Here is a 22811-nt window from a genome sequence, read left to right on the forward strand (position 1 = left end):
TGCAGATCACTAAAATCTTACAAGAATATTTTCTAAGCTCAATAGTTTCCTTATTAAACCCTAAAAAGAGCAGTTAGACATTGCTAGAGATAGTATTGTATTTTCTCCAACTATTGCTTTTTATCCTGTAGAATATAGGATAGGGTTAGAACATAATAACACAGGGTTAGAACAGAACATTTAATGAGCTTTTGGATTTAAAAGTCTCCAAGCATATCCCCTTAATTTGGAAGAAAGAGAACATCCTTATTCTGAACACTTTTATTATTCATACTGAAACTCCTGGGAATGTCTCTTCAAGTTTTTGAAGACAAATGAGTTTGTCCTGCTACTTCTTGCATGGCCAGGTTTTGCAGGTATTCTGCTGCGCCACTGACAGAGAACATTTGGAAATTAAAGAGGGTGAAGGAATAATAGCACCTTTGTGTGTACCTCTGCTGCTCTGCCAGATTTCTGGTAGCATATTTATAAATTGGATACAATTAGGAATATAGCCAACAGTGTATAATAAAGACGATCATGATAATCTCCTAGCAAATCACTGCCAAAATTTTCTTCTTTTCACATGCCTTATCCTCTTCATTTATAAAAAGACTGAGCCAATACTTTTCATTTATGAAAAGACTATAATGTACGAAAAATACATGCAGAGCAGGTACTTGCATCTCTTTGGAAGAATACTGTTTGATAATGAGAAAGAAGCATTTCAGGAGTGCCAGAAAGCATTCAGCCTTGCGGGCTGCCCTGCTTCAGGATTACTACATATGTTTTGCCACTGCATCAGGAGGAAAGTTCCTGCAAGGGCTCTCAGATCAATATATTCACCTCTCAGGTGTTATCTGAGCAACTGAGGAAACACTGAGAGACTGAGTGGCCTTTGTACCACAGGAGAGAAATACCTGTATCTATATATCCACATACGTGACTACAAACACATATTCCCACGTGTGCTTTTTCACTTTCAGTCTGATTATTTCTCTTTCTTTCTTGCAGCTGTAACCACTTACAAGCAGATATATTTTGCAATAACCGGAAATATTTAAAATGTATTGAACAAAAGAAGAATAAATAAAAGCCCCAAACACATCAACATCAATAGACTTGATACATGAGTTGATAACAATCGGTCCAATCACATTTGTCAGCTCTTTGTGGTTTATGGGCAATGGGTGACATTTCAGGAAGCAGACAGAGCTGGGTTGCAGCTGCAGTTCCTCAGCAGCACTTCTCTGCAAAGTCGAGGAGTTGTACTGAGCGAAGAGAGTCTCCTGTTATGCCACTGAAGAGTTCGTGGGTAAGTGCTGCAAAGGTACTCAGCAGAGGTACTGGAGGCAGATATGCAGAAGGGAGTATTTTATCCCTCACCTTGGAGAGGAGGAGGGAAATATTATTCAACTCTAATGAGAAGGCTGCAGATCTAGATGGAGCTTAACGGTTCCTGGTGGGAGGTAAGCTTAAAGCACAACTGGGAGGAAACATTATAGGATGCAAGTTAAAAGCGCTTCAGGTTTTCAGTCCACTGCAGCAGTTGTGAATGTCAGATTTTGCGAAATCTGTGGAAGCAAAGTGGAACGTAGCTAGAAGTGTATATTGGGAGTCAGCGTTGCAGGAAGAGCACCTGCGCTCCTTTTACAATAGCATCCACACTTTCATAATCCTGTCTGAAAATTAATTTATTAAAAGAAAATGTAAACCAGGAAGACAAGTACTGTTATTGGTTTTGACAGTCAATCTTTAAACAAAGAATAGGAAGGAAATTTCCATACTGCTTCTACTAGCTTTCTCATAGGCTTTGATACTCTTTCGTGAAGAGTAAATTTCTCAAAATACCTCAGATGCTGAGGTTCACAATTCCCTCTGACAGAGTGTTGCCAGCTCTGCCTTCACTTCAGTGCTTTTGGACACCTTCCCTGACGCTCTCGGACACTTGCACAGCTCAGCAAGGACAGCCGTTGAGTGGTTTAGTGTCCACTTCTCGAGGGGCTTTGGATGGCTGGCTTAGCCACTGGTTATCTGCTCCAATACTGAATTTTTACATCCCTGCCCTCCTGTTGCTCAGCGTGTACAGGAGGCCATTAGGAAGGCAACAAAGGAGTCCTGGGTGACGGGATTTTTCATTATATTCATGTAGCAGAGCTTTCCTTCGTTAGCCAGGAAAAGCAGCCGAGTGTCTCTCTCAGTGATCAGGGAAAAGAAAAGCATGAACTGAATAATACAGATAAATCAGACAAGACAGAGCTGTGGCTGGAGGACAGAGAAAAGTGATCAGAAGTTACATGAGCAAAAATGACCTGTGTCACCAAATGCAGACTCGTGCATGTGTGTATTATTCAGTTAACTCCGCAGTGGTGTTCTGTTTGGACTCCCTAACTTTGCTGGGTGATCATGTATCAGGTGCATTATTTCTATCTCTGTAGCAGCAGTGGCAGCTTTTTACTCCCGCTGTTGTGAACCCACAGGTTCCACACCTCTCATACTGAGAAGACAGAAAATAGCAGAATTGATTTTTCACCTTCCACTTTGAGCTGTATTGTTGCAATTCTCATCTTTGTGACAGCATTATTAGTTGAAGCACACAAACAACGTACAGCAGGGAAAACTAGGCTGCATGTTTGAAGGGCACCAGATGCTCCACTTGCTCCTGTCCAGGAGTATCTCCCTACATGAGAGCTTAAACCTCCCTGGTGTTGTTAGCACCCATGGAAAAGCATCACTCCTTTGAGTATGCTGTTTTTGTTTGGCTCCCAAAAAAGGATATCTGTGGCTCTTCAGGTGGTGAGCCAAACACAGACTCAACTTTCTAAGAAAACTGCTGCTAAAATCACACATTATTCATAAGTGATGCTGAGGGCAGTAGGAAGTGTGATGGCTATTTTGCCTTGCTTTGTTGCATAATTATATGCTATAGGGTTGTGCTTCATTTGGTATGTAAAGGAACCAGCCTTTCAAGTACGTTATCAGAAGCAACTAGAGTCTGAGAAGATTCTGCTCACCATTTTATGAGCGAAAAAGCTAGCAATACCAATAACTGGATAAAATATTTGGAGTCCTGTTACCATTATGTATGGGTTTATATAATGATGACATTGTCATAACATCTAGCTGATCTTCACAAAGTATCCGAATACCTTTCAAAGCTAGATTGAATAAAGTGACTATATTAACCAGCTGCCCCAAATTGTTTCTTACCACATCTTCTCCTTACTCAAATGCAGAAACTTTTGCAGCATGATATTTTATTTGGTAAGTTGTTGTGGGTTTTTTTAATACATACACTGTCATGAATTTCTGTAAGAAGTAAGAGAGGCAATAGCTTGGGCAGAGAGCTTGCACCGCATTTGCAGCTTCGTGTTAGTTTTTAGGTCACGGTTCTCAGCCCTAGAGCCATCCCAGAGAGGGACCATCTCAATCACTTTATCCTTATCTTAAAGAGTCTCTGGGAAGTGCAGTCACTCATCGTGATCTTTGTTCTGATACTGGGAGTAGCTGCTTTGAAAAACAAGGCTAGGGCTGTGGAGCATCTTGAAGAGAAGAAACAGGGTCCTGATCTTCTATGGGAAGTTGGTGTTGAGGTAGAGAACCCTCTTGTAGCATGGGCTGCTGCACTGCAGCCATCCATATCAGCTGGAGCTGCCTAAACTTCACGTCCCAGAAATACGTGCAGCTGCCATTCAGCCTCAGGGTGACACAGGCGTTGCAGACAGAGATCAGACCAACATTAGGTCTGCCTTCCAGGCAATCACAGCTGATGGAAGGTTTTACATCTCAATTTATGTCACAAGGTGACAAATATATTGGTGTGGATAAGTAGAGGTGGCTTGGCATGGACCTGCCCAGTTTGATCTCTCCCAACCTTGTATCTCAGAAAGTGAGGCACCAAGCAGCCCTCAGCTTGGTGGTGGGACGCTCGCGAGTGATTGCAGGTGTGTAGCTTCTGCTGCAGGAGATGGCATGAAGCCTCCCAACTTGAGCTGTGCATTTCTCAACGCTTGCCTCTTCATTCACTGACCTCCTACAGGGAAGGATAAACAGATGGAGCAGTTTTTGGAAGAAGGGCACAAAGAATTCATGCCAGGTATTTAGTTTCAGAATCAGGATTATTTTGAGCATTTAAGAAGGTGTTAGCTGTATAGGTGGCATTGTCGGAAGGAAATTTTGAGACAAATAGCTGTGAAATGATGAAGAGGTTAGTGTAAAGGTGGTTTATTTAGGAGAAAAGTACTTGTCATCCTATGAAGAGCATTGCAATTACTTTGCCATTCTGTGATGCCTACCTCGATGAAACGATTTGCTCAGTGGATGAGGAGAGAGCCATGGAGATCATCTACCTTGATTTTAGCAAGGCATTTGACATGGTCATCTTAATAACCTGTTGACAAGCTGGCAAGATACATACTGGACAGCTGGACCACAGATAAGTGGAGAACTGGCTAAAATGCTGGGCTGAAAGGGTGGTGGCTAATGGTTCAATGTTGAACCAGCAGCCAGTCACAAGTGGACTTCCTTGGGGGTCAATACTGGGCCTAATACTATTCAATAGCTTTATAAAAAATTGGGAGGACAGGATTGAATGCACCCTCAGCAAGTGTGCAGATGACTACAAATTGGGAGGAGAGAGATGCGGAAAGGAAGGGCCACCAAACAGAGAGACTGTGACAGGCTGGAAGATTGGGCCAACAAGAACTGCATGAAGTTTAAGAAAGATAATTTTTAAATCTCGCACCTGGGACAGAGTAATCCCATGGTCTGTGGGGGGGGGGAGGTGTGTCTGACTGCCTGGGGTGCAGCCTGAACGTGTGCCAGCAGTGTGCCCTTACAGCAATGAAAGGGAACCTTGTTGTGGGCTGCATCAGGAATGGTACAGCCAGCAGGTCAAGGACTACAGCCAGCAGGTCAAGGGTGTGATTATTCCACTCCACTTGGCACCTGTTAGGCCACACCTGGGATGTTGTGTCCAGGTTTGGTCTTCCTGGTCCAAGACAGACACTGAAAAATTTGGAGTGGCAGAATATCCCTTGCTGGAAATATTCAAGACTTGGTTTGATGGGACCCTGGACAACACAATCTAAGGTCCTGCTTTCAACAGGAGGTTTGACTGTAAAATCTCTGGAGGCCCCTGCTGACCTGTATGTTTTTATGATTCAACAGCCACAATAGACACAAACTGGGATGTGCACATGGCTTTCTGCAGTGTCATGCAGAGGTACTGAAACTAGCTCTGGAGGAGGTAACTGAAGTGCTGAAAATACTACAGCCCCTAAGCCTGGAAAACTCGGATAAATTTGACTAGAGGGAGTGTCACACCAGCACAGATTTATCACCAACTACCTATTTAAAGCTAGTTTAGATATTTCAGCATAGCATTGCATTCTGAATTGCATACATACCTCAGACGCACATGGTAACATGCATATCTTCTTTGCCAATGCCATACAGAAAGACTGCATGAATTCTACCCTTTTACCCCTAAAACAACATGTGCGGGCAGCTTCTGAATCTGAAACAAAAAAGTTCAGGAGGAAAATACTTCAGAAAAAGCATAACAAAATATAATGCTGGAATCTCTCACCGGATTTACGGACTTTTTCCTAACCTAGAAGAGATCTCTAGTACACAGCTGAAATTAAGTTAATGTGAGGATAATCTTACATGTGGGAAGGGAATGAGCTCGGATGCCCAGTAACTTGTCTAGGGGAAACTGAATCTGAAAATTAAGTGGAGATAGATTTTGATACAGAATTCATTATTTTATTGTCAACTCGCTGAACAGAGTGAAATCTTTCTCCTTAAGTGAAATTAAGGGGAAAAGAGTTTTAGCCAAAGTAAGAGGCATAAGGGAAAATCTGGAGTGGATACTCAATAGACATTGCTTTATCTGCGCTTTTCATTGTGCTAATGGTACTTAGCAGTGAATGGTGAGATCTCTCACCATGAGGGCTGTAGAAATCATTGAATCACTTTCAGTGATGTTCCTGATTTGATGGTGCAGAGCGAAAAGAAAGCTAGCAATGGCAATCTCTCCTCAGTGAGTTGATGTTTCTCATTTCCAATTCAGTAGCGCAATTAAGCACATTAACTGTGTGCTTTATTTTCTTAATCTCCCCAAATTCTTAACATTACTGATATCAACAGGAAAGGTATTTTGGGGATATCTTTTCTGTGAAGATGTATTTGAATTAGTGCTTAATGTGCTAACTTGGGAACCAGAAGGAGTGGGGCTAAAGAGACATGGTGCTATGGCCAGTCTCACCAAATCCTGTTGAGAAGCCAAAGGGCATGTCACTGCCCTACTGTGGCTATTCTGCTTTGGGATCAGAGCTCATTTCTGTACAGGGTATCTCCTACACCACACACTGTTGTACCAACTTATGTTGATGCTATTTTGGGCTTTGCTCCACCACCCTCCACTGACTCCAGCTGGATTTTACCAGGTTTTTTTTTCTTTTTTTTAAATCTATCTTGTAGGGCTTGTAATATCATAAGGGAATGTCCTGTCAGTCTGTCTTCAGCTAAGAAGAGCTAGTAAGACCTATAGCAAATAATGATGTAAAATATTTGGCACTTATGCTTTCCAGTGATTGGAAAGCTGTACAGAAAATGAAATAACCTGGATGAAATGAAAAGAAGGAAGTTAGGCAGGGAAGCTAGCTGATAGTTTATTGTTTTCAATTCTATTTTTTACAGAGAGGTCTAAAGACCAACCAAGAATACGTGCCCAGTGGCATGGTGCTCTGTGCCACACCACAGCACAGAGCAGTCCAAAACCAAATAAGCAGATTCGGGAAAGAACTATCACACATGGCCACAAGCAGCATGGCCCAAGATTTTCTGGGGAGTCTTGCGCTGATGAAATGGGGAAAGAGGCTTAGGGGAAGCAAGTTAGGAGGACGGTGGGACAAAGGGCAGGTGTGGGTACTCCTCCCAGAGCCCAGAACAGCAGCCCTTACCCTAGCTATTTCTGCAGCTGCTCCTGGCTGGACTCTCTAGCTGCATCCTAAACATTTCAGCTGAACTTCAAATAGGCAAAAGTCTTGAAAAATGCATCAGTAATGAGCTTATTCCTAACACAATTAGCTTCACACTTTGGCAAATGCACTGAAGATCTTAAATTAAGACAAATGCTTATCATTAGCTCAGAACAAAAACCTCCAGATTTAACAGCAAAATGAACCATTTCAGCCCAAACAGTTTGATGTAATAGAGCACCCGCATGCATACAGCGCCTCATTCCGTTATGCAGTCTTTAGCTGTGCTGATCAGGAAAGGCTCTTACAAATCAAGGTACTTTATGAATGCAGTGTGGAACAATCCCTTTGCAGTAAATTCCTCATTTCTGAAAGAGATAGGAGGAACGCTGAATTCCTGTCTAACCCAACTGTAGTAGGGAAGTATTTCATTGTGCTTATGCTGAGGTAGGAAAGCATCTTCAGTATCAATCTAGCAGGAGTAGTACTAAGCTTTGCTTTACGTACTGCTCCTAGGCAGACACTCTTAGACTAATGCAGGGAGGTTTGTTTCTCTGCCAACGCAGGCAACACATTTTAGCATACTAAATTTCATAAATATCTGTATGTGTATATTCAGCATGAAAGTGACCATTAGTAAAACAATTTTTTTCCACTCACATGATGATAGCGTTTGTATTACCTCTGCAGTCAGAAATCAAATGAAATAAACAATCTGAGAGTAAAACAGTATTAGCAATTGCAGTAAACATTTTAAGGGAGAGTAGCAAGAGACTTGTGCTGTAATCTTTTTTTAAAAAAAATATTGTTCCTTACAACATGCTGCCTGCCTCAGCAGGCAATTAGTGAGAGGCTAGTATGGAGTTCAAACAAATTTTAGGATGAGCACTGTCTTTTCAGGTGAAAGGAAGGGCTTTTTCTTCTCAGAAAGGCATATATGCATATAGGATCGGCATGGTACTGCATACATGATTTCATTCTCTGCAGTCAAATGTCATCCTTATGGCAGGAGAAATGCATCTCCTTGTCAATCAACTCCCCCTTCCATTTTTTTTATCCTGGTGAGAACAAGCTCCGATAACGAGTGAATTGCTGTGCTGGATTCCTGATGAAAGACGTATCTCCTGAAAAACCTACGGGTAAGCGACAGAACTAGTAAAATCCTGCAGAACAAGATAATATTAAAGTTAGTGATAGACTGCTGGAAATGCGCAGTTGTTAAAAATAAGTAAGACACCTTCTCAAAAAGGTCCATCTAGACTGGAGTCTGCACAGGTATCTTTTCTTCGCGGTTCTGATTGCTCCTCCTGTCCTCGGTGACAAACACCGAGGTCAAAGCAGAGTGCCAGTAGAAAACAGAAGTAGGTATGGGGAAAGTTGGGCAAATTATTAGTGTTAGAGCAGTTGTTTTCTATATTTGTGCCCCCTCCCACACACACTATTAAAGAAGAAGTACGGCAGATTTTGATGAGGATTTAGGCTTTGTTTTGTATGCAGTAGTTCTCTGTTGAAAGATCTGGATTGCGGTAAGAGCTGAACAGAAATTTGAGGTGGTTTTATTGATATGATATACTTAATGAGGTGCAATTTTGGTGCTTCCAAAGGAGGGAAATGTAGCGAGATAGACTGAAGGGGAAACAGACTTTCTCCACACCACTCTTCCTCAGGTACTTTTAAGCAAATTTCTTTTGAGTAATAATGCCCAAGGACAGTAACTTGCAAAGTGAGTATTTTTTCCCCCTAAATTAGAAAAGGGAACTAGGAGGATGCCACCAGATGTATTTCCACTTTTCAGAGGAGCTTGAATTTATCTCTCTGCTGTGCAAAGATGTGTGAAACAAGGAATTGCAAGTCATATTTTCCTCCCTATACTTTCCCAAAATGTTCTTTCAGATGTGTCACAGGCAGTATTTCTCACTCATAGGATGCCTTGCACCGCCTTGGTGACAGCCACGAATCACAACTGCTTCAGAACCCAGATAGAGACATTTTAAGAAACCCATTATCTACAAAATGGTTTTGGCTGTTATTGATACTGAACATTTTTCCTTTTGTAGATAATTAATATCTTTCTATTCAGGTGCTTGAAATAGTAGGGCACATTAGAAATATGAGTCAAAAATATAATTTCGTTGGTAGCAGCTGAAAGTTACTCTAACTACATACTGCCTTTCAGCTATTTATATTAGCAGCTGATCTTTTATGTAATGATAAATTACAATTAACCTGTCACAATTACAGCTTAATAACTGATCCAGCCAGTCTTACATACTAGGACTAAGCCCATAGCTGGCACTGGGAGGGACTCTGAGTAGATCTGGGCTTTGCGTAAGGAGGACAAGATACAGTGACAATGCTCTCTCTATATATCATCCTTTTACCTAGGAAGCAGACACTCCCCTTGCTTGAGGACACTGCTCTGACCCATCCAAAAAAAAGGCCTGAGGAAGAGATGACCAACACTAAGCCCACAGGTACATCTACTAAAACCATCTCTTTCACAGTCAAACATACATGACAATATGGGTTTTCCCCCAGTTTAGGAAAGGATAGATTATATCAGATCAGTTGTCAAGAAACTGAACCTTGTTTAATCTGTCCAGCCCTCTGATATCTCTATTGCAGGATTTTGGAACACGTTTCAGAGGAACCTATCTTCATGCCATAGTTGTGATTGGCTGCTTTATATTCAGGCACAAATCAAAGGGAAAATTGCAAAAGCAGGACCTTGATCTGCTGTCCCACCAGACTCAATCAGAGGTGTCATTGGTGAAACTGGAAGAGGACAGTATTAAAATTATGCACTAGAGAGGAGAATCAGGCTCATGGCTTACTGCAAGACTAATACACAACCATGGGACAATGCCTTGGCTGGTATAAACAAGCTTATATTTCGTAATATAAATGAAGTTTATGTGGTGGATCTGAATAGATACAAGAAACAAAGAAGGCTAGAAACCAGCACTGAAGTAGTTTTTTGATAATTCAACTTCTGATTCTTTCATTAATGTAATGGGGAGCAGGGTCTCGCTCTTCCAGTGTAAAAGAAAATTATATAGTTAAGGAATATTTTGCTACTTCTAGTAGAGTTTTCTGGCTGGCAGAAGACTGATCAAAAGACTGATCAAAGACCAGTCCAGAAAAGCTGATTTATTCAAGTAACTGTCCCTCGCACTTTGGGGAATATTTCAAAACTCACCCTTAGCAATCACAGGTTTAGAGATCCCTCTGGGGGCCTGCTTCTCTGCTATCAACACCAGCTCAGTGTTTTCAGGAGTGTCACTCCAGCTTTACCCTCAACTAACTAAAAAAGTCAGGTTACCCACAGTGAATTTAAGGTGTTCAGGCGGAGCTTATTTTTTGCTTTCTGCCACCTACATAAGTGAAGGAGAGAAGCAGTTTTCCAGAAGACCCAACCACTGCACCTGCATACCTCCTACCACCCCGTATGGTCCACTTCTGAATTAGCACTCCAAATCCTTGAGTCCTGGCTCAATAAATGTAGAAAAACAAAACACGTGGGTTGCCATGGTTATTCTGTGTACATCTCTGAGTTCGGAACAGCTGAAAAATCACTAACAGCATGTATTATACCTAAGCATAAAGGATACGGTTCTCTTTTCTCAAGGACCTTTCACACAATCCAGAGTAAAGGAGCCTTGATGTTGCTCAGATCTCAGGACAAGTAGTCCTTGAAATCTGGGCCAGACTCTCAACTATTATTAAACAGCCTTGGCCCATGAAACTGTTGCTATAATGCAAATTCAAACTACGTGAAGGTCTGATGCAGGTGATTGATACAATGGTACCGTACAAACCCACTATCATACTTCTGGATTTTGCGGTATTGCTAAGACCATCAGCAATTACTCAAAACTTACAAAATACGTGCATTTCTAGCACCTGTGTTTAAATTCAGCTGGTGTGTGATGTTCTAAAATAATCATATTCTGCCACCAGCTCGGTACATTACTGGTGAAAATCTAAACATACCAGTCTGGAATCTATTCTTTGAACGACAGTGTGAGAAACATACTCCAGAGATTATACATGCTATTGCTAAATCTTGGGCAAAATTGTATCAATTTAGCAAGAAAAATGGATTGCAATTATGTGTATTAAGCTTTTTGTACCTATCTAGAGCTTGACACTAACTACAGCTTAGAGACAAACAAAGATAATGAGGTTATGTGCCCCAGACCATACTCTGATATTTCAATGTTTGTCTAATCCTGAGTCAGTGCAAGGATTGAAAATTTGCAGAATGCAAACACATGGAAAGAAGTCAACCTGAAAAACCCCATTTGTGATGACTGCTTGGGAAAACAACATTGTTATTTATCAACAATATTATATAGCTTATATGTTATGCAATTATTACATGTGTCAACAATATGTATCAACAATGCTATACATATTAACATATTATATGTATTAACTTATTATACGTATCAAAAATACTATATAACTTTAACCCCCCACACACATTTAGCTGCTACCTGCAGGTCTTTCTTTAAGATATCTTGGCTTTCTTCCCACTATTAATTGGGATGTATTTATTCTAGAACAAGACCTACAAGAAGCCAAGACAACATGACTAACTTGAGAAGGTACAGGATTTGATTTAAGGATATCTTAACTTTATACCTGGCTTTGCCACAGAGACTTCAGTTTTTAGCCGTAGCATGGGGAAAATGATACGTATGCCTTTAACACAGCTTAGAAATCAACTGGAAAAAGACAATCGGTAAGAGCTAAGCATTATTATGATCATTTTTTAATATTATCTGAACAGCTCTTCAGTTGTTAGCCACGGATAAAATTGCAAAATGCAAAAAGGCGTTCTCCATCACATACCAGTCTGTTGTGAAGCACTACAGAACAGTATGTCCCTTGTGTTTTTTTAACCAAATGTGAAGCAACAGGATGTAGTCAGTTAAAATGTTCTTATGTAAGATTATATGTAAATGTTGAATGTTAATGCCATTGCTTTCAAAACTATTATACTCAAACATAACTGTGCGTTCTGACAGAAATGAGTTAAGCCTGAAGGAGGGCAAAACTGACATTGCACAGACTCATAACAGAGACTCAATCCTGCAGTAAGACATCTTTTACCACACACACCACACAACGGCCGTTGTCACTGATGATCCTTCAATACTGACATGGCCAATGTCTTTTTAATAAAATCCCCTCGTTTCATTTTTCTAGCAGTGTACAGGTGTAGCAGTGGCACCGAGTCCCAAGAGATCCAGATGCTGAGCTACAATCTTGGCAGAAAGCAGGGCTGAGACATAGTGCTGGGCTTAGGGTGAGCTTCGTTTCATCCCTTACACTTTGATGTCTATGCTTTAACCATACCCAAACCCACACTTAGCTAGTTACAGTATAGATTATATTTTGCTCCTGTCCTACCATGTTTTCTCAAAACACTCTTTCAAATGATCCCCTCCACTCTAGGGAATAATCTTTCCAAACAAGCATCTCTGTGATCTGTGTGGCTTCCATCCGTGTGCAGACTTGACCATTTTAGGCAGTAGAAGAATGTAGCTGTTCAGAAATGGGAGGCTCTGAAGTCTTCCTGTGGCTAAGAAATAGCTGCAAATTAGGGGATCCTGTGTTTGATTCACAAAAGAGCTGTTCTGACAGGACATCAGATGACTGGTAGAGGATAGTAACATGCAAACCGAGGGGGCATTTCTTCTCCCCATGAACTCCTCACTGGGAACACAACTAAAAATCTTCCTAAATGTTCTGTGCTTGTTGGCAGTCCTGCTGTCACGTAGCTGAGGTTGGTGGTTGTTGCTTCATCGTAAGTTCAAAGAAGGATGTAAGGCAATGACTCTTTAAAATATCAGGTGTTTTGCTTTTTGTTCTTAGAGCTTACGTAAAATGAAGAGACAAGTAAACAACACTTGAATAGTGGAGATAAACTCTAATCTGTAAGTATGCAGAGAATGAACAAAAGCCTTGGTTTGCAATGCTTTTAAAACAATGATTGCAACTTCAGGGGAAAAAAGTATCCAATTGTCTAGCTGTTTTATTTTGAACACATTTTAAAGATTTCTGCACAACCGTTTTTGTCATTGTTATTTGTAATTTCCTAGTACAGGAAAACATCACTTTGTCCTTTTTCATATTGCTGTCCTGTAGTTCTACACCACGTCCTAAAAGTGGGAGGAAACTCTCTTTGTTTTCATCCATCTTTGTGCATGTGTTTGATATCATCTGATCTCTGTAAAGACCAGAAGGGTAAGTTTGTTTTCTTTGATACGGTACAGCTAGGACAGTAAATAATTATTTTTAGGAAGGTTCCATGGTTTCCATTTTTGTGTAAAAACAGCAAAAATCTCAAGCAAAAGAGGACTAACTCAACATGTTTTTCCATCCCATTTGTTCTTCAATAGACTGGATTTAAACTAAAAAGTATCAGTATAATGATGACACAGCCTACAAGAGATGAGTCAATGAGCTAGTGAATGAGTTAGAGGAATCACTAAAAGTTGTTTGAAAAAAGTCAATATCTAAATCTAAACACACACAATGATATTTCATATTTTTAATTTGTAATGTTTTCCTTTAAGCAGAGGTTTATACTTCAGACTTCAGGTGTGTGGTTATTTTGAAATTAAGAGAATGCTGCAATTAATCTAGTGGCACAGCCTACATTACCATAACACAGCATGGAATTAGAGCAAATCGAAAAGCAATTACAGTGCTTTCACCAGAAAGCAGCTCTGAGACTATATGAGGATGTTTGTGAAACAAATGCACATTTTAAACAGACTTTTGTTAAATAATATTTGTATTTTGCACTGCCTCCAACCTAGTCTAGTTCAATGCAGAGATGTCAGTTCTGACAAACACTCATTTTTCCATTTTATTAAGTCTGTCAAAAATAGAAATCTTTCATTTGAATTGAACTTTTTTCCCCTCCAAATTCAAATGAAACTTCTCAGTTGGGTGCATGCAGGCTGCAAATGCTTCTTCTGTGGAACCCAACTGTCAGAACACATGAAAATCTGTGTGAAGCCTGCCAGTCCCTCAGCAGACATATACAGGGGGTAAAATTTTGCAAACACTTGTTATACAGAGAGTAAGAGCTCGCTGTTTGGCAGAGATTGTAAGAGTGTCATAGTTTTTGACAGATAAGATTTATTTTTTTTAATAAGTTGATATAATGTTGAGGTAACATAATGGTGACTGATGAACCTGGCTGGGAAAATACTAAGCAATGAAGAGGACAAGCCAGTGACAGACTGATCTGGATTGCTAAGTCAGGTGCAAACTAGCAACATGCATTTTACCACTGCCAAATGCAAAGAACCAAAGAAGAGGAGCACAGTGTTGATGGAGGCAGTTCAGTGACTGAAGAAATATGACTGGGATGAAGTGAAAATAAGTATCTTCTCTCTCTTATCTCTACTTATCTCCAGGTATCTCTAGGGAAAGCCAAAATTTGACAAAGGATTTTTAAATCTGAAGGCAAAACCAGAAGTACGTACTATGCCTGGAAGCTGAGGCTGTGTAAGCTCTGTGTAGAAATATGGTTCACTTTTTTTTTTTTTTTTTAAACAGTAGGATAATTAACAGTAGGATAAAAGAGGAACAAGTTCTTGAAAGTTGGACTGAATGTTTTTTTACTGGGAAAATTTTGACAGAGACTGAATCATTTTCGTACATGACATGCTCTGGCCTGAAGAGAGCAGTTCAGGGAAGTCCCGTGGACTGTGCTGTGCAGAAAGTCACAGGAAATGAATGTGACGGCTTTATCCACACTGATAACTGATGAATCTTGAATGCACAAGAATCTTTTTGCTGACCATATTTCTGAAAGAACCCATCATCTGACTGACCTCTTGGCAGTCTACCTCCTTTGTCAAACTAAGACACAGCTACTTTAGCAATTGTCCCCAAGCCCTTGCAACCAGCAGATGTCTCTTTAACTGCAGTGGCATTCAAATTAAGTGGTTGGCCATCATTGCCTCATGGCTGTTTAAAGCACATGTCCAGCAGAAATTTAGACAAGTGATGAGAGGCTTAACACAGAGGAAGATCAAACCTTGCTCCAAAACTTGAGTAATATCACTGAACTGGCAGTAGCTAGAAGGGGTAGGAAGGCATAGAAACAAAAACACCTCCTTGAGGAGAAACTCTCTGCCTTTGGATGCGCAATGGGGTAAGTCGTCTCTGTGCTCCTTCTGTTCTTACAGATGTCAAGAGCTAACATTAGTGTGCATAAAGGGAAGCCACCTGGGTGAGGCAAAGCTGCAAAGTACTGTCCTGAAGGAGCTCCTTGGTGCTTCAAACATTGTTTGGGGCCAGGAGGTGTGTAGGGAGGAGGGGAGAAGGGATGACACTGAACTGTAATTCTATGGACAGGGTACAGCCACTCTGTAAAATGCAAGATAGTTAAAAAAGCTAGTTTTAAGCAAGCTAGATTCAGTACTGAAGCAATGCTGTTACAGCTGGCAAATGCTTACACCCGCTGACATTGGCAAGGGGATAAGCAGCATGGGAGAAGACCATCCCTTAGATAGCTTGATACCACTTTCAGTGGTCCCTTCTGTGGTTCCTCCTCTTCTGTGACATATTTTCTGGCTCCTGGAGACTTCTATAGCTCATGTTTCCAGTTGGTTCAGTATACAGCTTATGTTATATAATTGGTCTCTTGTAAGACCTGCATTCGTTCTCATTCCACGTGCCTCCTGTTAAATTCTGGTCAAAGGACTTGTTAGTTGTATTTCAGGTCAGTAGGTCATAGCTAAGTGAACATCATTACAATAGGAAACTTAATTTCACCAGAAAGCAGCATTTCCTCTGCGAAACATACCCTGTGTTGTGCTATGCTCTATATTCATCACGCAATGATATTTCAGTGAGACACCTGTAGTAGCGGGGAGCTGATAATCTCACATCATAGCTTTCAGTAACTGTTTTTTTGAAGATTAATGAAAATGAGATTTCCTGCAGAATCTTACAATGAAGGGATTTAGCAATAACCACAAAGTTCTGTAGAAACCTGCATTTCAGTGTCTCGGTTACTTATTTGCAGACAGAAATAGGTGTCTAGCTGTCCCCTTAATAGGACTGAGGAAAATACCAGTTATCTGACTTCTGCTTATCTGATCCTTACTGTCTTCAGTTCAAGTTTCACTGCCAGGCTCCGAAGGGTGACCGCGAGGGGTGCTTCCTCTCCAAGCGCAGCCTTGCTGCTGGGGCTGCTCACACCAACCTGCATTTCCAGCATGTTGCCTTTAGGGCTGTGGCACTTTTTAAACTTTAAATATGCATTTTAAATTAAAACAGTGTGATAATGCCACTTTTTAGAGACATCTTTTTGAACTAGAGCTTAACAACTTGGAGAAACTGATGAACAGCTATTGCTGATCCCTTCTGGCTTGCACGGTTGTGAGGCTGAAACGCAACGTCTCAGAAATGAGAACAGAACTGGAAGGAACTTGCCTGGTTTCTGATGCAAGAGCTGCAGTGTGCCAATCAGCAGTGCCTCTGAGAAAAAGCTCTTTCATTGCAACCCATTTTACTTCTCATAATGCACTGGAATTAGTTGCCTATGTAACCCTGAAATGCAGTTTCAAACAGAAAAGGTCAGTAAGTGCCAACAAACAACACAACAATTTGAGATATGGTAGTTATGTTTATGACAATAAAATATCTGGAGTCTTAGATGCATTGGGATAGCTAGAGAATAACTGACTTGTCAATGTATAAAGAGATCTTGATTACTGTAGGGGCAAATGCTTAGAAATATTGCTAAGAAACAACAAAAACTATCTGAGATGCATCACAGATATTCATTCCCCACTGTAAGCAAAACCAGTTTATAAAACTGTTATAGGTATTTCCTCTTTTCCACAAAAGAGAGAACTGCTAAAGGACTTCTTTCCTCTCCCAACTTCTGGCAGTATGTGCTACTTAAAAATGAAAATACGTTGAAACACTGTTCGTACAAAGCAACAGAGGAACTACTTTGTGAAGTTAACAACATTGCAGTATTAAAAGAAAAACTGCAAAAACTCACTCAGGAGAAAACCCTCTCTTGTGTTGTGGGATTCACCAGTGAAATGGATGACATACCAGAATCAGTTTTAAATTATAGTTCAGGTAGCAGTAGCAATATAACTGGGACAGTACAGAGCCCAGCACTGACTGTTCAATTTTCCCTGCTTCTTTTCTGTGACTGTAGTGTGAACATCCTCTTGATACTTTCAGAGATGCAAACATGCTCCAGGATAACACCCTACCTGAACTCTTCTCCTCGCACATGATCTTGTAGTACTTAAAAATCCTACCAGAAGTGACATTTAGAATGATAAGAATTACATTTGATCTCTCTTTGAAACAGTAATATATTAAAAAGGTATAGGATACTTATTAAACTTGCTATTAACTTTCATCTAGCCTCAGCTTGGGCCGGGCAGGATTATTTGCACTAACCCAGGATGTCCTTTCCTAATGTTTTCTAGCAGCCCATTTTGCAACACCCGGTTACCACATATTAGATGTGAAATGGCCCTGAGCACCAAGACAGCACTGCCCACGCTACTCGGTCTGGCAGGATCTGAGCAACATCTCCATGGAGCCTGGGTATCCATGGTGTTTAATCCCTTATTCAGAGAAACTGTCCATGGAGAAGGAGTTGACTGTAATGTGTGCAAAACTCAGCTCTTGGTAACAAACAAAATTTGTAGCTTTGATAGAGCAACATATGGTTATTATCTGGCTCTGGGAAGGGCAGATTTGTGTTGCAAATAAACAAACTGATGAATGAGTAGGAGAATTCAAACAGTATCTATGATCTTCACTGCAAAAGCATGCAGATGCTCAGAAGAGAGGAGAACTAATAACACAGATATTGCTCAAAACCACCACAATCATGTAGTTTCTCTAAGGATCTCTTCTTCCCACATATTACTAACTCATGCTTGTTTTTAAAAGTATGGCTAGCAATGTCTTAAGGACTAGAGCAGCTTCTCCACCCAACTTTCTCAGCCATTTTTCTCTAGCCTGGAGGATGTTTGGATAAAACTACTGGTTACAGCTTGTGCCAGCTGTGAGATTCCAGGATTATCCCTCGAGCAGGATCCAGGTGGAAAGCTCTGCTGGCCTTTCAGGTGGGCCCTCTCATTCCTACCTTATCTTAGTGTTTATGTATTCTTTCATTTCTAGAACATGTACAAGGAAGGTGTCGGGAACATGATTGAAGAGAATAGGAACAGCAGTAACTCCTCTGCCTTCACTCACACTGACACCATAAGTGCCATACTGATTACTGCCTACTCAGTTGCCTTTGCTGGAGGTGGGATCGGGTCCATCACAATGTCGTTTGTGCTGGTCAAGATGAACACTCTGTCCGTGACCACTACAGCCATCATTAACCTGGTTGTTGTGCACAGTCTCCTCCTCTTCACGGTCCCCTTCCGCCTGCACTATTACGTCAACAAGAAGTGGGTATTCAAGATGCCATTTTGCAAAATGGTGAGCGCCATGGTGCACATCCACATGTACCTGACCTTCCTGTTCTATGTGATCACTCTGGTGATCCGGTGGCTCATCTTCTTTCAATGGAAGGACAAGGTGGAGTTTTACAGGAAGCTGCACGCCATTGCAGCAAGTGCTGCCGTGTGGGTCTTCGTCATAGTCTTTGTGGTGCCAGTCTTTTTCTTTGAGTATGGACGCTCAGGACCATACAGTGATACAACATGCTTTAAGTTCCACAAAGAACTACGGCAGGAGAGCGTGAAAGCCCTGAACTACACCATAATTGCAGCTGTCGCCGGCATTACTAGTATCCTCTTGGGCCTGCAGATTTTCATCCTGGTAAAAGTGGCAAGGAAGTTTTCCACCTCCCTCTGGTCACACCAAGAGTTCTGGGCCCAGGTGAAAAACTTGATTTTCATCTGCGTCATCATAATTTGCTTCCTTCCCTATCACCTCTTCAGGGCCTACTACATACAGCACGTGAATGAATTTGGCCAGTTAGAAAGCTACAATGAAGTTTTTTTGAGTCTGACTGCACTCAGCTGTCTGGACCTGCTGTCATTTGTGCTGAGTGGAAGCCGCCTCTTCAAGCAAAAGGTGGGCGTGCTTCGCAGCAGGTTGTCTTGCTGCTAGCATCAACCTCCTGCAGCGTGCGTGGACCTGGACCCGGCCGAGCAGCGTGCTGGACAGGCGTGGCAAACCCCTCCTCAGCAAGTCAGGGTGGGCCCTGGAAACAGCACAACACACTCGCACAGGGCTCTGCATACCTGCTCCCCAAAATAACGGGGCAAAGTACCTCCAGTGTCTCAGCTGGTAAACTGGAAGTTTACCTCTGGAATTTCCTCACGGTGCTACCTAGTGAGTTGCAGATGCACCTGGAGGAGAGGGAGGAAAGGGCATGGGCTCTTCTGTCTTACTTTTTTTACATCAAGGTTTGTGAATTCAAAGGCACTAGGAGGAGACTCAAGAGAATTTGCAAAGTATGTAGAAACACAAATAGAAAAGCAGTTTTTTATGGAATAAGGTACAGATTTTTTAAATTTAAAGATCTATATAGTTTTCCACATACATTTCTTATTTATTCCCCACAAGCTCTCATAAAATATCAGGGAAGTTATTGTTCCTCCTGAGTAGGTCTGTTCCTTCACTGTAAAGACAACTATAACTTTCTAAATGAACTGAACAATTAAACCAACTCCTTAAAAATAAACTAGCACTAAATATTCATTTCTTAAAAGATTTTATCGAAATCACCATTTGATGGTATCACTGCAGCAGAAAAGAGTTTTGTTCTCTTTCACACATTATGAAAATGTCTCCAACAACAAAAACAACACATTGTTCCTAAAATGAACATTGTAATTTCAGACAAAAGCCTGTATTTTTATTTACATAATTGTTCAATTTAAAAAACAAAAAGTTAACAGTGAGGGTCATTTTATTTAGATCATTCAGACAGCAGTTGTCTTCTCTTAAAAAGTCAAATTTTTTAGGTCTCCAAGGTAACGATTTTTTTTTTATCCTATGTTGATTTTGCACAATTCTGAAGTTTATAACTAATTACTCACAGTATCTTTAGCTTGAAATCAATTCTATAAATTTAGTGCTAGTAGAAGAAATTAAAGTGTTACTGCTTGGATTGGAGGGGTGGACAAAGCTAATGAACCTGGAGGAGCTAAAAAGCTTATTATATCTCAGTGATGCATTGTGAGTTGCTATCTCTGAAGACAGAACTGGATTCCATATGAAAAGAGGAAAAAAATCAGCAAAATAGTTCTGTGAAAGATATTCAGGCTTTCATAGCTCAGCTGCTTTACACCTATCCCCAAAAAAGAGTATAAATTTCCGACTGCTATAACCCAAGACAGCAATGGCTAATTTATCTTTCTTCTTCTTTCCATTTGCATAAGGTCACATTTTTTAGTCTAGAGTCAGTGGAATAATATTTTAATAATTTGACAAATTAGAGGTTATCAGCTGATAATTTCCAGCAACACTGTCTCCTCACGATGCTGTTGAAGTCCACCGTGTCATTCTTCTGAATCATTCCATTCCTTTCTACTTCAGCTTCAACAGCTCTTGCTCATCAGACAGCAATCAAATAACTATTGGTTGATTTTGCTGTACCTGTACAATGTTACTGCTATGCTCATTGCTTTTGATCCCACCAAAGATGGTTACTTTATAGGATCCCACCTCTTCTATAGCCTTTCTTCCCTGTCTTCCTTCTTGCTTCAAGCTCCTCTGTATCTCTCAGGAGGTCTGATCATGAGAGAGTATTTTCAGGTCAGCATCTGAATAATGCTATACAACATCAAAAGCTGGAAAGACAGAAATGTGAGAGCTTGCAGTGTGTGTAGATCTGAGACAAAACTGTCTGAGAAGGCATTTGGCCCAAAAGGATCATGGTAAAGAGGAAGACAACTACCAGCCTGATTCAACAGTAGTTGGGGAACTACTGAGACTTTCATAACATGGGAGGAGTCAACTTGAATGTGTAGTTCACTACCAGTTAATTATGTGTCATTAAGAAAGCAATAAACTGCTTTGATCCAGATTTGTTTTAAAACTACACAAACAAAGCAAGTTTTCCTTGAGGCAGGAGAGAAGATGGAAAATGGCACAAGATTTCTGTTTCCTCCTGTAGCAACACCATTGGCAGAAGAAAATACTTTGCTTGTGTTCTGTAGGTACTTCATGCCTTTGTAACACTATATTATAACCCTTCTGTGATAACAAAGTTGTTAACAAACAAAATTACTATGTGCTGAAAAAGTTAAGCAAATCCTTCCTGCAAATATGCATATAAATGAAAAGCATTATATCTCATGTATCTGAATTTGGCAAGACTTTAAAAAAATAAAACATACATTTACAAACAGCACCTCGTGACCATACAGCTTAATCAATCTTGTTCATGCATGTGTTAGAATCATAAGTTGTTTAATTCTTGTAAAAATGTACACCCTGCACCATAGCATCACAAAAAATGCTAGATACTGTGTTTTTTTCCAAATAAAAATTGATGCTAATGATAGTAATGCTAACTCAGGATGATAATAAGCAGAATTAGGGGGTCGTAATTCCATGCTTTAAGTTAGTGATACTATTCGGCACAAAGTCATGCTTTCTATGGGACTGTCTACTCAAACTTTACATCTGCCACTCGTCCTGCTTTGTGAAAGTTAGTGCCCAGCAGAGAAAGCCTGCCTCTGCCCTGAGAGAAGCAAGTCTCACTTCACACTGGCAGGAATTGCCCTGCCAGGTGGTGACAGAGGTGATGCTTTCAGCAAGGGTGCTGACTGGCCTTGCAGGGAGGACCGGTTGCTGCTCCCTCCAGCCTCCCCCTGCTTTGCCCTTCACTGGCTTCTTGCTCTCTCCCACCCTCCCAGGCACCCTCCCTGCTCGCTTCCCCTGGGAGGGCTGAGGAGGGGTGGAGGTGCTGCCAGGCAATGCCACAGAAGCAGAGTCTGAGTAACTCCTGAAAACAAAAGTGTAGACAAGGCCAGAGCAGCATCCGAAATGTAGCCAAGCGGCTCCTGTGACCGGGGATGGCAGAGGTAGTGATGGGGAACTGTTGACGTGTGGGAGACAACCTACAGGGGAAGGGGAGATGTCCAGTTACCATCATCCGCTTGATCAGAGGCACCACTGGCTTAAAGAAGACTGGATCATGGAGGATAATTCTGGATTAGAAGACAACCATGTGAGAACACAAAAAGCTGTATTACAGAGGGGATAGGACCTGGAGAATGTAACAGGGAATGAGGATAGGAGAGCAGAATATCAGCATGTTTCTGCCACACAGCAGCAAGTTAACATAGACTGTGTCTCTGGCCTTCATCTCATGTTGCTTATTGAACCCTTAAAGTTGCCAAAAAGTGGCGCTCTCACTGACAGGAGCAAACTTGCCCTCCATCACTCCTTGTTCCCACTCCCACATCACTCCTTCCATAGGGTTGGGATTCTTCTGCTGAATGGCTTTCAGCTGCATTAGTTCCCTCTCTAGTTCACCGGGGAGTCATGGAAAATCAAGTCAATGCAAGGATAAATACAGTAAGACTGCTTTTTGCAGCAATGCTGATTTGGAGCGTTTGTCAGACTGTAGTCCTATTTGTCTAATTCCCCTTAGGATCCAGAACTACTTTTTTCCCAGGCAGTTTTCCACAGATCCACATCACTGGACATTTCCATTTCCATGTGCTCCCAAGGACCAGGGTGCCTTAGACTAGAGGTGCTGGTAGGGGAAGGAGGGACCTCGACAGCTGCAGGCCAGGAAAGGGATTTCATGCTCTCTCCAGGGATGGGGAGAGGTGGGCATGGCAATCCCCCAAGGTGGCA

At 41.2% G+C, this 22811-nt stretch overlaps 1 protein-coding gene across 5 annotated transcripts; it reads left to right on the plus strand.

Moving 5' to 3' along the window:
- The first annotated feature begins 1205 nt into the window (after positions 1-1205).
- Positions 1206-21259, plus strand: GPR141 (G protein-coupled receptor 141). Of its 5 annotated transcripts, XM_082325256.1 has the most exons (7): positions 1206-1294; positions 9351-9439; positions 11531-11712; positions 12180-12279; positions 12849-12910; positions 13122-13220; positions 18159-21259. In XM_082325256.1, the coding sequence occupies exon 7, from the start codon at positions 18162-18164 to the stop codon at positions 19101-19103; it is 942 nt and encodes a 313-aa protein (XP_082181382.1). In that variant the 5' UTR covers positions 1206-1294; positions 9351-9439; positions 11531-11712; positions 12180-12279; positions 12849-12910; positions 13122-13220; positions 18159-18161; the 3' UTR covers positions 19104-21259. The 5 variants fall into 5 exon arrangements, with proteins under 5 accessions (XP_082181382.1, XP_082181384.1, XP_082181383.1 ...); XM_082325258.1 differs by lacking the exon at positions 13122-13220; XM_082325257.1 differs by lacking the exon at positions 12180-12279 and having other exon boundaries at positions 11531-11575.
- The last annotated feature ends 1552 nt before the right edge of the window (positions 21260-22811 follow it).

Source organism: Platalea leucorodia, assembly GCF_965183815.1.
Source record: "Platalea leucorodia genome assembly, chromosome: 1".
In the NCBI taxonomy this organism is placed as follows: Eukaryota; Metazoa; Chordata; class Aves; order Pelecaniformes; family Threskiornithidae; genus Platalea; species Platalea leucorodia.